This window comes from Nematostella vectensis, chromosome 14, assembly GCF_932526225.1.
Source record: "Nematostella vectensis chromosome 14, jaNemVect1.1, whole genome shotgun sequence".
Classification (NCBI taxonomy): domain Eukaryota; kingdom Metazoa; phylum Cnidaria; class Anthozoa; order Actiniaria; family Edwardsiidae; genus Nematostella; species Nematostella vectensis.
Window position 1 is genome coordinate 14720735 of NC_064047.1, and position 15926 is coordinate 14736660.

At 42.9% G+C, this 15926-nt stretch overlaps 1 protein-coding gene across 1 annotated transcript; it reads left to right on the forward strand.

Annotated features, from left to right (window-relative positions):
- Positions 1-685: 685 nt before the first annotated feature.
- On the forward strand, positions 686-15667 carry LOC5502863. Its single transcript, XM_048722009.1, has 13 exons — positions 686-931; positions 1785-1999; positions 2153-2350; positions 3593-3758; positions 6271-6507; positions 7678-7952; positions 8770-9000; positions 9381-9480; positions 10015-10331; positions 10801-10948; positions 11364-11582; positions 12936-13172; positions 13302-15667. The coding sequence occupies exons 1-13, from the start codon at positions 836-838 to the stop codon at positions 14619-14621; spliced, it is 3759 nt and encodes a 1252-aa protein (XP_048577966.1). The 5' UTR covers positions 686-835; the 3' UTR covers positions 14622-15667.
- The last annotated feature ends 259 nt before the right edge of the window (positions 15668-15926 follow it).

Below are 15926 nucleotides of genomic sequence, written 5' to 3' on the forward strand. Positions count from 1 at the left end.
GCGTCAGGGAGATTGTTAACATATACCAGGAAGAGGGCAGGTCCAAGTATTAAACCTTGCGGAACGCCTGACGTGACAGAGAGGTCCTGTGAAGCCGCCCCTGGTACCGTGACACGTTGGAGCCACAGAGGTTCGCACGAAACCATTCAAGTAACTGTCCTCCAAAGTCGGCTTCCCGCAATTTGTTAATGAGGAGATGATGCCTAGCCTTGTCTAAGGCTTTCAACATATGAAGGTAGACGCAATCGACTTGACCGACATTATCAAGAGCGGCAAAATAAGAGCAACAAAAAGCAGCCATTCCTGTGATTAGTTTGCCTTGAGTTTGCAAACCAAAGGTCACGTGATCTCTTAGCGCAAGTTATTAGAATAATTATTTATGAAAATGATCACTGGTGTGAGTTTGACCATATATAAAAAAATGAATCACACGAGTCTCGATAATACTTGTGTATTGTTGTGAGTCTTTTTCGAACTTATTATTGACATTTTTTTCACATTATTTGTGGTGATCAGATGTGAAAATGATAAATTATCAGAGCGATTATTTAGCAATGAACTTTATTACTGTATGTGAGATTGGACAAAGCGAGAGCTATTGTATGAGGCTCGATAAAACCTTCCCAATGATGTGGTTGTATCTCATAAATCATTCATAACTATTCCACCGCAATCGCTTTCAATCGGATAACACCATTCTCTGAAAACTCTTTTTCTACTCACTTGTTATTCTTGTTCCTATGGAGACTAATGTTCTATGTTACTGTACTCATTGTCGCTATACTGACCTAAAAATTAGAAACGGTTTTAGTCCAAGGAATTGTGTAGAATCGCGATGCCTTCCAAAGTGCGCCCTGTCACCACCATCACCATCAATCCAAAAGAGTTACGCGAAATACAGAAACTACACGAACTAGGCCAGAAATACTGGGTAGGCTATTTTCATTATAACACTAAAGAGTTACGCGAAATGCAGAAATACACGAACAAGGCCAGAAATACTGGGTAGGCTATTTTCATTATAACACTAAAGAGTTACGCGAAATACAGAAATACACGAACTAGGACAGAAATACTGGGTAAGCTATTTTCATTATAACACTAAAGAGTTACGCGAAATACAGAAATACACGAACAAGGCCAGAAATACTGGGTAAGCTATTTTAATTATAACACTAAAGAGTTACGCGAAATACAGAAATACACGAACTAGGACAGAAATACTGGGTAAGCTATTTTCATTATAACACTAAAGAGTTACGCGAAATACAGAAATACACGAACTAGGACAGAAACACTGGGTAGGCTATTTTAATTATAACCCTAAAGAGTTACAGGAAATATTGTAAATACACGAACTAGGCCAGAAATACTGGGTAAGTTGTTTTAATAATAACCCTAATTAACTGATTAAGAGTTACGCGAAATACAAAAAATACAAGAACTATGCCAGGAATACTGGGTAGGCTATTTTAATTATAACCCCAAAGAGTTACGCGAAATACATAAAATACACGAACTAGGACAAGAAGGAAGCTATTAGCCTGAAAGAGCTACTGGAAGAGGTTAATCTAGCAATAAGCAACCCCCTCCCCCTTTAGCTGTGCTTGCATTGCAAATATTTTTGCAGATCTCGAATGGCCGCCAACAAAAAAAACGTTTGCTCGTTTGTTTTAACCATTAGTGAACATAGAAAAGCAGACTATGAGTCACTGCTCTATCCGTGCCCTTTTTTGCGTGTAGAGACCCATTGACCCATTTACAAGAGTCATTGCCCTCCGCAGCCTAAAGTGGACGTGTTGCGCTACCAAGAGGAAGAAAAACGAACTGATGTTCAGCTGTGGCGCTACTATTTCCGCCATCCCTGGTCTCGCATCATAACCTCATATCTCGTGGTTTTCTTGAACTTCTTTATTTTTGCCGAGGATCCTGTTTCTCACAGCTACGAGGAATGCACCATTGACTACATCGGCGACGTGTACACGTTCTTATTTATCAGGTCAGTTTAATCTTAAATGATAAAATTCACGAGACTCGAACACGTGACTAAGGCCTGGCTATACTAGGCGAAATGTCTGTTTTACCCGGCTGTGACGTATCCACGAAACCACGACATATTATCCTGATATTCATTTTTGGCTTGAAAACACAGGTGGCCCAGTGGCTCGTTTGTGCTCGTCAAACTTGGCACGTGGTTATTCGCCATCTCCTTGGGTTTGCTTATTGGCAAGTTCCTCCTTCATAAATGGCTGTTCTGTCAAAAACTCAAGCTGAAGATTTTCACGGAGGATGGGCAGGGTTCATGGATGGTCATGTTCCTCTCGTGTTTCTTCTTCCTGTTTGTCTTCAGGTAGGGTCACAGCTCTGGCTACCTGTGGTAGGATCACACCTAGGGCTGGCTGTGGTAGGATCACAGCTTGGGCCACCTGTGTTTAAATTATAACTTTTGGTGCCTGTGTTAGGATAACAGCTTTGGCTACCTGTGGTTTAACAGCGCTACCTGTGGTTGGGTCACGGCTTGGAAAGGAAATATTGGGCTTCTTATGTTAGGATTAGGGGGATAACGGCTTGAGTTAGGAAAAGTAAGAGCGCAAGAAAGGGCCGAGGGGGGATTGGGGGGAGGGGGGATTGGGGGGAGGGGGGGAAGGACCTGAGGAAAGAGAGGAAAGAAGACAAAGTCTGAGAGGAAAAGAGGAGATAAAAACGACCTGCCCTAGGATTACTGATGATAAGATAATCTACAGTCTTGTTATCTTTAACTTCAAAAGCTGACAACTTACGTACCCTTCTATTAACTAGCTCCGTAATATACTGCGTGAGATCTGTGATTGCCTTATATACCTCCTTGTCACCGAGCTGTCTTAGTGCCTCTTGAATATACTTATCATTATCCATGACCAATACACCAGACCCCTTATCCGTCTTCTTTTTAACTATATCCTTAGCATACCTTAAATCCCTAAGAGCTCGGCGTTCATCCTGTGTCAAATTACTATAAATCTTACCTTGTTTGGTTGAATATAAGATCTCTTCTTCCAAGGCTTTAGCGTATGTCTCTATAGCAATTTCGCGACACTTTTCTGGGCAACAAGGCTGGGCTTTCCGAAAAATCTGCATCCTCAATATCCGAATCATAAAAAAAATTCACTTAACCGTATACGCCTAACGAAATCATTAATATCCTAACGTAAAGCAAAAACATCCAACTCATTAGGAGTAGGACAAAACTTAGACTGTTAGAAGAGCAACCTCCCCACGGCTAAGTTCCCGGATTAACAACAAGACCCATAGTAGACTCCCCCACTATACTGGTAACCGTATTAGTATAAATAGCTTCTGGAACAGACCCAGATAATGTTATAATAATATTGTCCATATTCAAATCAGAGTTGTACTTCGTTTTTAAGATATTTATTCAGGACTGTAAAGCAACTCACACACTTAATTTATACGCTTGATTTGCATAATCTTAGGTACACGCGCCCCAAGAGTATTGCATGTATTGAATTCCATAACATAGAGTGACTATGGTTTCTTAGTAAATATGGTGATAACTATCGTAACATGGTTACTATGGTAACATTGTCTCTAGCTATGCGTACAATGGCTTCCTGATGCTCGAGGGCAAGTACATGGACACGCTTCACGCCAGTAGTCGTATGGGCATGCAGAACCAGACATTCATGAAGTTCGCTGCCATGGGAACGTGGCTAGGTGATTTCTTCACCGCTTGGATGGTAACGGATATGATGTTACAGGTACGGTCTTCCTGTGATAACAGAAATAATATTACAGGTACGGACTTCCTGTGGTAAAAGAAATAATATTACAGGTACGGTCTTCCTGTGGCAACGGATATGATGTTACAGGTACGGTCTTCCTGTGGTAACGGATATGATGTTACAGGTGCGGTCTTCCTGTGGTAACGGATATAATGTTACATGTATGGTACGGGTACGGTCTTCATGTGGTAATGAATCACACAACGGTAAAAAAAAGTATGTCTTTGATGGTGTGAGGGTGAGTATTGATGTATGTTTGGAGCAAGGCCGATGATATGTCTGTGGAGCCCAAAGGTTCTGGTTACCTGACATTTGCTAGGTAGAAGTGGAGTTTGATGGGGACTTTCGTAAACGACACTTTCCCAACTTTTTAACGACTGTTGTTAAGATGGAGATATCTTAGTGATTAACACATCGGTAACAAAAATGTGGATTTATGCTGGTATCTAATGGGCACATCTATGGTAAGATCCTTATGCCGGTATGGTAAGATCCTTATGCCGGTATGGTAAGATCCTTATCCCGGTATGGTAAGATACTTATGCCGGTATGGTAAGATACTTATGCCGGTATGGTAAGATACTTATGCCGGTATGGTAAGATACTTATGCCGGTATGGTAAGATACTTATGCCGGTATGGTAAAAGCCTTATCCCGGTATGGTAAGATCCTTATCCCGGTATGGTAAGATCCTTATCCCGGTATGGTAAGATCCTTATGCCGGTATAGTAAGATCCTTATGCCGGTATGGTAAGATCCTTATGCTGGTATGGTAAGATCCTTATGCCGGTATGGTAAGATACTTATGCCAGTATGGTAAGATCCTTATCCCGCTATGGTAAGATCCTTATGCCGGTATGGTAAGATACTTATCCCGGTATGGTAATACCCTTATCCCGGTATGGTAAGATCCTTATCCCGGTATGGTAAGATCCTTATGCCGGTATGGTAAGATCCTTATGCCGGTATGGTAAGATCCTTATGCCGGTATGGTAAGATCCTTATGCCGGTATGGTAAGATACTTATGCCGGTATGGTAAGATACTTATCCCGGTATGGTAAGATCCTTATGCCGGTATGGTAATACCCTTATCCCGGTATGGTAAGATCCTTATGCCGGTATGGTAAGATCCTTATGCCGGTATGGTAAGATACTTATGCCGGTATGGTAAGATCCTTATCCCGGTATGGTAAGATCCTTATGCCGGTATGGTAATACCCTTATCCCGGTATGGTAAGATCCTTATGCCGGTATGGTAAGATCCTTATCCTGTATGGTAAGATCCTTATCCCGGTATGGTAAGATCCTTATCCCGGTATGGTAAGATCCTTATGCCGGTATGGTAAGATCCTTATGCCGGTATGGTAAGAGCCTTACCCCGGTATGGTAAGAGCCTTATCCCGGTATGGTAAGATCCTTATGCCGGTATGGTAAGATCCTTATGCCGGTATGGTAAGATCCTTATGCCGGTGTGGTAAGATCCTTATCCCGGTATGGTAAGATCCTTATGCCGGTATGGTAAGATTCTTATGCCGGTACGGTAAGATCCTTATCCCGGTATGGTAAGAGCCTTATCCCGGTATGGTAAGATCCTTATCCCGGTATGGTAAGATCCTTATGCCGGTATGGTAAGAGCCTTATCCCGGTATGGTAAGAGCCTTATCCCGGTATGGTAAGATCCTTATGCCGGTATGGTAAGATCCTTATGCCGGTATGGTAAGATCCTTATGCCGGTGTGGTAAGATCCTTATCCCGGTATGGTAAGATCCTTATGCCGGTATGGTAAGATTCTTATGCCGGTATGGTAAGATCCTTATCCCGGTATGGTAAGAGCCTTATCCCGGTATGGTAAGATCCTTATCCCGGTATGGTAAGATCCTTATGCCGGTATGGTAAGATCCTTATGCCGGTATGGTAAGATCCTTATGCCGGTATGGTAAGATCCTTATCCCGGTATGGTAAGATCCTTATCCCGTATGGTAAGATACTTATCCCGGTATGGTAATACCCTTATCCCGGTATGGTAAGATCCTTATGCCGGTGTGGTAAGATCCTTATGCCGGTATGGTAAGATCCTTATCCCGGTATGGTAAGATCCTTATGCCGGTATGGTAATACCCTTATCCCGGTATGGTAAGATCCTTATGCCGGTATGGTAAGATCCTTATCCCGGTATGCTAAGAGCCTTATCCCGATATGGTAAGATCCTCATCCCGGTATGGTAAGATCCTTATGCCGATGTGTTTTGACGCGCAGCAAATGCTGGTATTCATGTTTTCTTGTAGCTTCGGGTGTTCGGGTGTTCGGGAATTGGGATAACTAGATCAATCAGGACACCATGTAAGGCAAATAAGGCATCATTCACACGCTTGATCTGCTTCTTAGAGGTTTGAAAGAACCCTGTTTTATATCAAGACATTGATCTACAAATAGCAGCTCGTTCATTTAAAGTTGTTTAGGGATCGCCTTATAGCACGTTTTTCATAGGGCCTGAAGTACGACAACTGGGCTAAGGGTGTGCGAGTGTTTTGGAATAAAGGCCTTAACCGCGTATACGTCTTCTGGTTCGTGGCCTTGGCGATGACGATCGTGGTATCTACAGCAATCAGTACTGATTACCTGGACTGGGATCGCATAAGCAGGAACTTCATGCCCACCAACGAGCTGTCCAGGGCATTCCTGGCATCCTTTATCCTGGTCATGGACCTTACGATCGTCATGCAGGTAAACGTCAGCGCGAAACATGGGTACTCTTTATCATATCTTATGGCATGTCATATGAGTCACACTATCTCGATTCGTCTCAATTCTCAATTCGTCACACTATCTCAATTCGTCTCGATTTTCAATTCGTCTAACGTGTGCCACACTTTAGCATGTGCAACAAAAGTGGAATGTGCACACAGTGCAGTATCGTAACCCATCGTATCATATGTGCGCAATATCGTAACTCATCGTATCATATGATCATATGTGCGCAGTATCGTAACCCATCGTATCATATGATCATATGTGCACAGTATCGTAACCCATCGTATCATATGTGCGCAGTATCGTAACCCATCGTATCATATGTACGCAGTATCGTAACCCATCGTATCATATGTGCGCAGTATCGTAACCCATCGTATCATATGTGCGCAGTATCGTAACCCATCGTATCATATGTGCGCAGTATCGTAACCAATCGTATCATATGTGCGCAGTATCGTAACCCATCGTATCATATGATCATATGTGCGCAGTATCGAAAACCCATAGTATCATATGTGCGCAGTATCGTAACCCATCATATCATATAATCATATGTGCGCAGTATCGTAACCCATCGTATCATATGTGCGCAGTATCGTAACCAATCGTATCACATGTGCGCAGTATCGTAACCCATCGTATCATATGATCATATGTGCGCAGTATCGAAAACCCATAGTATCATATGTGCGCAGTATCGTAACCCATCATATCATATAATCATATGTGCGCAGTATCATAACCCATCGTATATGTGCGCAGTATCATAACCCATCGTATCATATGTGCGCAGTATCGTAACCCATCGTATCCTATGTGCGCAGTATCGTAACCCATCATATCATATGTACGCAGTATCGTAACCCATCGTATCATATGTAAGAAGTATCGTAACCCATCGTATCATATGTGCACAGTATCATAACCCATCATTTCATATGTGCGCAGTATCGTAACCCATCGTATCATGGAGCTATCACGGGCGGGTAAAGATATTAGCTGCCAAGAAACAATAAGCCCCTACCATGCTCGACACTGCAGCTATATTAGCTAGTCTCCTAATATAAGGTGTAATTGTCAAATTGTCAGCAAGATGTTTTATTGTAACTATCTCTTGTAATGTCTCCCTTGTCTAATCAGGACTGGGAGTTTCCCCATTTTGCCGGAGCTCTGGACATCAAACTCCCAGGTGCCAATACAGACTCAATAGATTTCAGTCTCCCAGGATGTTTTGGTGGCGAACGACTCGATGTCTACATCACGGGCAAGTGGTTCAACTACGGCATCATCTTCATCGTCATGATCTTAGACCTCAACATGTGGAAAAACCAGATTTTCTACGAGCCCTTGACGTACGGCCAGTATACTGACCCTCTGGGTTACATTTATACCATTGCAGATAAACAATATCTCAGGTATGTAGTGTGAATACCGCAGTCATAAATGATCAAAACAAGGTCGCAAAATACACCGGCGAAAAAGCGCGCTGTTGGCTATGTTGTTCACGCTTTCAGTTTATTGTTGTCGTTTTCAGTTTATTGTTGTTGTTTTCAGTTTATTGTTGTCGTTTTCAGTTTATTGTTCACGTTTTCAGTTTATTGTTGTCGTTTTCAGTTTATTGTTGTCGTTTTCAGTTTATTGTTGTCGTTTTCAGCTTATTATTGTCGTTTTCAGTTTATTGTTGTCGTTTCCAGCTTTTTGTTGTCGTTTTCAGTTTATTTTTGTCGTTTTCAGTTTATTGTTCACGTTTTCAGTTTATTGTTGTCGTTTTCAGTTTATTGTTGTCGTTTTCAGCTTATTAATGTCGTTTTCAGTTTATTGTTGTCGTTTTAAGTCTATTGTTGTCGTTTTCAGTTTATTGTTGTTGTTTTCAGTTTATTGTTGTCGTTTTCAGCTTTTTGTTGTTGTTTTCAGTTTATTGTTGTCGTTTTAAGTCTATTGTTGTCGTTTTCAGTTTATTGTTGTCGTTTAAAGTCTATTGTTGTCGTTTTTCGCTTACTCTTGTCGTTTCGGCTTGATTTGGTGTTTTTAGCTTATTCTTTGCGTTTTTTAGCTTACTCTTGGCATTTTCAGTTTATTCTTGGTGTTTTTAGCTTATTCTTGGCGTTTCAGCTTATTCTTGGCGTTTTCAGATTATTCTTGGCGTTTTCAGTTTATTCTTGGCGTTTTCAGCTTATTCTTAGTGTTTTTAGCTTATTCTTTGCGTTTTCAGCTTATTCTTTGCGTTTTCAGATGGGCGAATGACAGCATGAAGACCTATGAATGGCGCTGGAACCATGTCAACCCAAAAACCAATCGAACCTACGGGTCAGATGATCACAAGATGAATACGCGTTACCATGGATACACACTCGGTCTGAAGAGCATGGCGTTTGTGCCCAGCCTTCTCGCATTTTGCTTGTTCGGCTACCTTGTCTGGCTGTTTGGCCGCGAGGAGAGTGGTGACGAGGCGCTTATAAGAAGGTAAAACTAATTATTCCTGTCTTTTTTTGTTGGAAGTGTGTCAGCCTCCTAGCTCAGTTTCATTTGTATGGCTGGGTTGTAGTAAACCGATCGGGATAGTAAGATATTTTCGGGTCCTGTTTGAACGGTCTATTATGGACCATCTTAATTTTAGTCATTTTCCTTTATCATCGTACGTTTGTTTATTTTTTTTACCGCTCATGGTAGGTTTTTTTTCTCTCATGCATGAGACCAAGGTTCTACATCTTCTTTTTCTCCTTAGAAAAGTCGGTTGAGATGACATTTTCTCGTTACAAAAGTCGGTTGTGATGATTTTTTCTCGTTACAAAAGTCGGTTGTGATTACTTTTTGTTCTTTACAAAAGTCAGTTTTGTCTCTAGATATCGATGTGACAAGCGGCGAGAGCGACAGCTTAAGCACGTGCGCAGACGTAGACGTCGTGAAGAGCGACTCAAAAGAAAAAAAGTCGAGGGCGACAGGGTGGGTACTTAGTTAAGAGGGGAGTGGTGGGCGGGGGCTAAGCGGGGGGAGGTGGGAGGTGGGAAATGATTGATGACTATGATTAAGGACCATGCCAAGAGAAGGGGTGCTTGACCTTACAATCTAAGGGGGGGAGGGATGGGGGGTGGGGTGTTGGTGCGATATTGTATTTAGAGCAGAGGGGCAGAGAACATTTACAAACCATGACTTACATCAATATAGCCGTGCCTAAACCATGACTTACATCAATATAGCCGTGCCTAAGCCATGACTTACATCAATATAGCCGTGCCTAAGCCATGACTTACATCAATATAGCCGTGCCTAAGCCATGACTTACATCAATATAGCCGTGCCTAAGCCATGACTTACATCAATATAGCCGTGCCTAAGCCATGACTTACATCAATATAGCCGTGCCTAAGCCATGACTTACATCAATATAGCCGTGCCTAAGCCATCCATTGTCATGTACTTCCCACACCTAAAATTAATTACTTGAAGATAAAATTGTACTGAATACTTTCTTTTCAGAACACAAGTAGTTTTAATCTTCCCAATACTCAGAACCAATCAAGCATAGACGATAGTCCAGTGCCATTCGACACATTTGCACTCGACGACGAAGAACCACAGGAAGCCCAACAAGAAAAAGCAAGCGAAGCAGCCGAAACTTCGAAACCAAAGCGAGGCTTTAAGTACTGGCTACGTCACCCTTATTTAAGGCTGATGACGTCATACCTTGTCGTTTTCTGTAATTTCCTGATTTTCGCTGAGGATCCCGTATCGCATAGTTATACTGATTGTGTGATTGATATTATTGGGAACATCTACGCCTTCATCTTGGCTCGGTAAGGACCGCGTATCGCATACTTATACGAATTGCTTGATTTTCATTTCGATACTTTGGGCATTGCTCTGAACAATCCCCCAACTTATCTTTGGTGTCAACTGGTGGATCCACTCTTATAAAAAGATTGACAGACTGACAGATATCTGTTTAGGGGTGACCGCTTTTAAGCCTGGTTTCTATTTAGTCGTAACAGTCGTCTGCGAAAACTTCCTCGCGACCCTTACGATTTTATGGAAACACTCGATGGGACGACCCTTACGACAGATATGACCGGGTCGTTTCACAGTCGTCAGAGATAGAACCAGACGACTGTTATGACCCTTATAACTGTTACGACTATGGAAACCAGGCTTTACGAGGGTACTATTTTCGTAAAAGGACTGATGCACATCTGCTCAAGGGTGGACGTTTACGAGGGGATCTAAAAAAGAAGACATTTTAAGCTTTCCATTGTATACGTCTAACAGGTACCCTCCGCACGGTGGCTACGTTGCGCTAAAGATCTTCATGTTCGTGCTGGCCTTCATCACCGGTATGGTCATCGGCAAGTACTTTGTCCATAAGTTCCTTCTCTGTCGTGTCTTCCGCCTCAAGATGTTCTCAGAGGAAGGGCAGGTACGAAAAGTAAAGAAAACGATGGAAAAGTTGGGCATGTGGTCTAAAGCTTAATGTTATACACTCTCATTCCTCAGGCCTTGTGGATGATAATGTCCCTAATGGTTCTAGTGTTGGGCATGTAGGTCTAAGGCTTAATGTTATACTACACTCTCATTCCTCAGGCCTTGTGGATGATAATGTCCCTAATGGTTCTAGTGTTGGGCATGTAGGTCTAAGGCTTAATGTTATACACTCTCATTCCTCAGGCCTTGTGGATGATAATGTTCCTAATGGTTCTAGTGTTGGGCATGTGGTCTAAAGCTTAATGTTATACACTCTCATTCCTCAGGCCTTGTGGATGATAATGTTCCTAATGGTTCTAGTGTTGGGCATGTAGGTCTAAGGCTTAATCCTATTAACCCTTATTCCTCAGGGCTCGTGGATGATAATGTTCCTAATGGTTCTTGTGTTCACCTTTGTATGGAGCTTTTGCTTTAACGAGTTCCTACTCCTCGGGCGCCCGGACTACCTGCGGTACAAAGTCAGCAGCAACATGGGGATAGAAAACCAGACATTCATGAAGTTTGCAGCCATGGGCACGTGGTTTGGTGACTTTATAACCGCCTGGATGGTGACCGACATGATGTTACAGGTACGGGTCTTCCTGTGGTAACGGATATGATGGTACAGGTACGGTTTCCCTGTGGCATGACGTTACAGGTACGGTCTTCCTGTGGTGACGGATGTGTTCGGTCTTCCTGTGGTGACGGATGTTTGCCTGCTTCCTGTAGTGACGGGTGTGGTGTTGCCGGTTTACTGTCTTCCTTGTCCGTGTGCAGTGTCATACGTTTCGCACTCTTTGAATTAATTACTAATAGTTATTATACTTACATAACATTGCCGTACCGGCACAAGATTTAGATGCAATAGTTAGAAAACAAATGCAATAGTTGTAGGCTTTCATCACCCATGTCTGATTATCCGAAATTAAATCCAGGCTATGTTAAGTCCAACATCCAAGTCAAAATCTTGGCTCGGAGATTGTGGTATCCCTCCTTGTCGTTTAATGTTAGTAAATTTTGGATACTCGTATCAAGGCGGCTGAAGCGAGGGGGAGAGGGGGAGGGTAGGTGGGGAAGCACGTGTACATAAAACTGGGGCAAATGATGATGATAGAAAATGAGTATGCAGTATTTCATGGTGCTTATTGAAAGAGTAAGCGGCCTTTCATGCAATCTTGTACTGGGCACATTGCGTAGTAACTTGTGCGCGCAGCATCTCAACCCGTCGTAGTACGTACACACAGTGTCTTAACGCGTCGTAGTACGTACACACAGTATCTTAACCCGTCGTAGTAGGTACACACAGTATCTTAACCCGTCATAGTACGTACACACAGTATCTTAACCCGTCGTAGTACGTACACACAGTATCTTAACCCGTCGTAGTACGTACACATAGTATCTTAACCCGTCATAGTACGTACACACAGTATCTTAACCCGTCGTAGTACGTACACACAGTATCTTAACCCGTCGTAGTACGTACACACAGTGTCTTAACGTGTCATAGTACGTACACACAGCATCTTAACCCGTCGTAGTACGTACACACAGTATCTTAACCCGTCGTAGTGCGTACACACAGTGTCTTAACGTGTCATAGTACGTACACACAGCATCTTAACCCGTCGTAGTACGTACACACAGCATCTTAACCCGTCGTAGTACGTACACATAGTATCTTAACCCGTCATAGTACGTACACACAGTATCTTAACCCGTCATAGTACGTACACACAGCATCTTAACCCGTCATAGTACGTACACACAGCATCTTCACCCGTCGTAGTACGTACACACAGCATCTTCACCCGTCGTAGTACGTACACACAGTATCTTAACCCGTCGTAGTACGTACACACAGCATCTTCACCCGTCGCGTATCATGTGCCCATTGTCTTAATTCTTTTCGGAAATGTCGTTTACTAGCTGTTTCTGTACAGGAAGACCAGTATGAGTGGTGGAGTCGAGGTCTAAGGAGATGGTGGCGCAGGGGTCTTAATCGCGTGTACGCTTTTTGGGGCGTTGCCTTCACCATGACAGTCATCGTGTGCACCGCAATCACAACCGATTACCTGGACTGGGACAGGATTAGCGATGACTTCATGCCCACCAACGAGCTGTCCAGGGCATTCCTGGCATCCTTTATCCTGGTCATGGACCTTATGATTGTCATGCAGGTAAGTCTCGGCTTAATGTACCTTTTACCCTACCCTGCGTCGATACCCTTCCTAGCATGCGCGCGCATGTCTTTAACCATCGTAATACTCGTTAACTCCTATTTATCTATGCTCGTATTTCTGACACAGGACTGGGAATTTCCCCTGTTCGCCGGGGGGATGGATATCAAACTCCCGGGTATAAACACCGGAGATATCAACTTCAAAATGCCCGGGGGTGACGTGCATATAACGGGCAAGTGGTTCAACTACGGCATAATCTTCATCGTCATGATCTTAGACCTCAACATGTGGAAAAACCAGATTTTCTACGAGCCGTTCATTTATGGTCAGTACACGGACCCTGACGGGTACATCTATACCGTGATGGACAGAGCGTGGCTGAGAAATGCGACACGAGAAACTCTGTCATACGCGTGGCGGTGGAATCACACTAATCCGCTGACGAATGTAACTTACGGGCTCGCGGATCATCGCATGAATTCGCGTTACCATGGTTACCCTTTAAGCGTGAAGGGAATAGCGTTTGGTCCATCGATTGCAGCCTTTGTTGCGTTTGGATACCTAGCGAAAAGGTTCTCGAAGGAGGAGCGAGAAGACAAACTGGAAGTTAAAGGCTTTGTAGTTGTTAAGGACGAGGAAAACTGGGATTTACCGGAAGAGAGTGATGAAGAGAACTGCGACGGAGAAACTCGGTCAGCGGTTAGTAACAGAAAAGCTCGCATGCAAAACATCAGCGAAACCGCTTACCAGGCAAAAGAAGATTTGCAGGCTCAGTCTAAAGGATACAGCGATATCGAAGAGATGCCTGATTTTACAATGCAACTCGATGGGAGGGGATCCATGGGAGAAATGGTTCGCATGAAAAGAATAACAAACGACTGGAAAAAGAAAGCCCAGAGGGCGAGCTCTAATGTGAGCATTGGCAGCTCACAAGGGAGCATGCGGTCTGACACAGAACGTCACGTGATCACCCCTTCAAGCATGGCGAGCTCTTTTGGTGACGTCAGAAGCCGTGATTTCACAACCGGATCCAGAAATAACCAAGGAAGCACTTTTTCCTTCTCTGATGATGATATCAATGCGCATGACAGTGTTAGCGCTAACCGCATTCGTCGCCAAGCATCCATGGAGTCTGGGGACGAGTATGATAATGCACATGCGCCTCAAGAACTTTCTTTCGAGAGACTCCAGAAAAATGGATCGCAGGCGCAAAAATATTGGGATAAACTTAGAGCCAAGAGAAATCTTTCAATAGGGAATTTATTCCGACAGGAGCCAAATAGACCGGGTTCGCAGGCTTCAAATGTGTCGTCTGATGACGAGAACAGAGCAAATGAACTGGCCAGCGGTATCAGCAGCTCATCTCGGGCAACACAGGGATCCTACAAAACCTCAGTGACGTCATCAGGAAATTTGCTCCAGGTCCCAAATAGAAAAAAGCGCTGACGGAGTATGTCGGCGTGTGTGACTAATTAAAACCATCGTTATGATTGATGTTGACAGAAACAGTCTCGAGCACGCGAAACACAAGCAAACTAACGCAAACCACGATAAATACAGAGTGATACATTACTTGTATATAATTTCCTTTAAGGGTTGAAAAGATCTGAATAATCGATTCAACACCGTACTGCTCGAATAATCTCATTGGCGCTTATTTCAACAACTTGCAAGAGACCATAAGACCACAAGCTTTCAATGATATTAGAACCACTCGACAACGAAGTCTATTGAGTGCAGCACGTTTAGGCGAGGCGCTTATTCGATCAATGACTGTAAATTTAAGTCTATTCACATTAAGCCCGATGTACCTACTGTGATGGCGAAGCACTCGAGAAAACATGCATTTGGGGGTCCTGTGGAATCGATGTGCTCCCCAGCCCTCCCCGCTACTAGTGAAACTGCACTAAAATACATCCCATACTGGTAGAATTGTCGTACCAGTTTGGGTAATAAAAAATTATTGATAAGCAAATGAATACATAAATATCCTGTAATCTAAGCGTTTTTTCCCGCTGTCAACGAACTATCTTTTCGTCATTATCTAGTGATTTTTGTTTCACATTGTCTTTGAGTTGGTGTTAAGTTAAGCTATCATCGAAGGCCACGCTTTGAAATTCATGTTTCGTAATTTGCTAAAGTCTACAGCACCTCTTGGCATCTTGAAGGTTGTTTTTACTGCTCGGAAGACTACAATAGAATAGAACTCAGCTAAGAGTATTGTGCCGGGAATAAAACGGTTTATTTTATCGACTAATACCAACTCGATTTCTACTACAACGGAAATTGGGTTCTGAACCGCTTGTGAAACAATCGAATAAAGAAAGTCAAACACCAAAGCAGTAGTGGCAAAGGGCTTGCTCAAAAGCACTGCAGTTAAAATGACTTTATCTAACTTTGGAGGTTGATAAACAAATAAAGAAATTTTAGCATTTGCATCTAACTTTGCACCGATACCCTTCAAAATTAATAAAAAAGTTTTTCTTTTCTTCCTTGACTGATGCAAGATAAGTGCATGATCTCATCAACATGTTACCAGGAACATATAGGATACTATCCATGATGTAATATTTGTCCAGCGCTTGCCTTCCACTTGCGCTTCCGCCGGAAGTTAGAAACAGTAATCGACAAAGCAGTAGAATTATAGTTTTGCTGAGGACATGAAGTCACATGTTTGTATCACAAAAACAAGAGAACAAGCCCGATTATTTTCGGAAAGTTTTGTCATGAAAAGATAAAGAAAATGTTCGG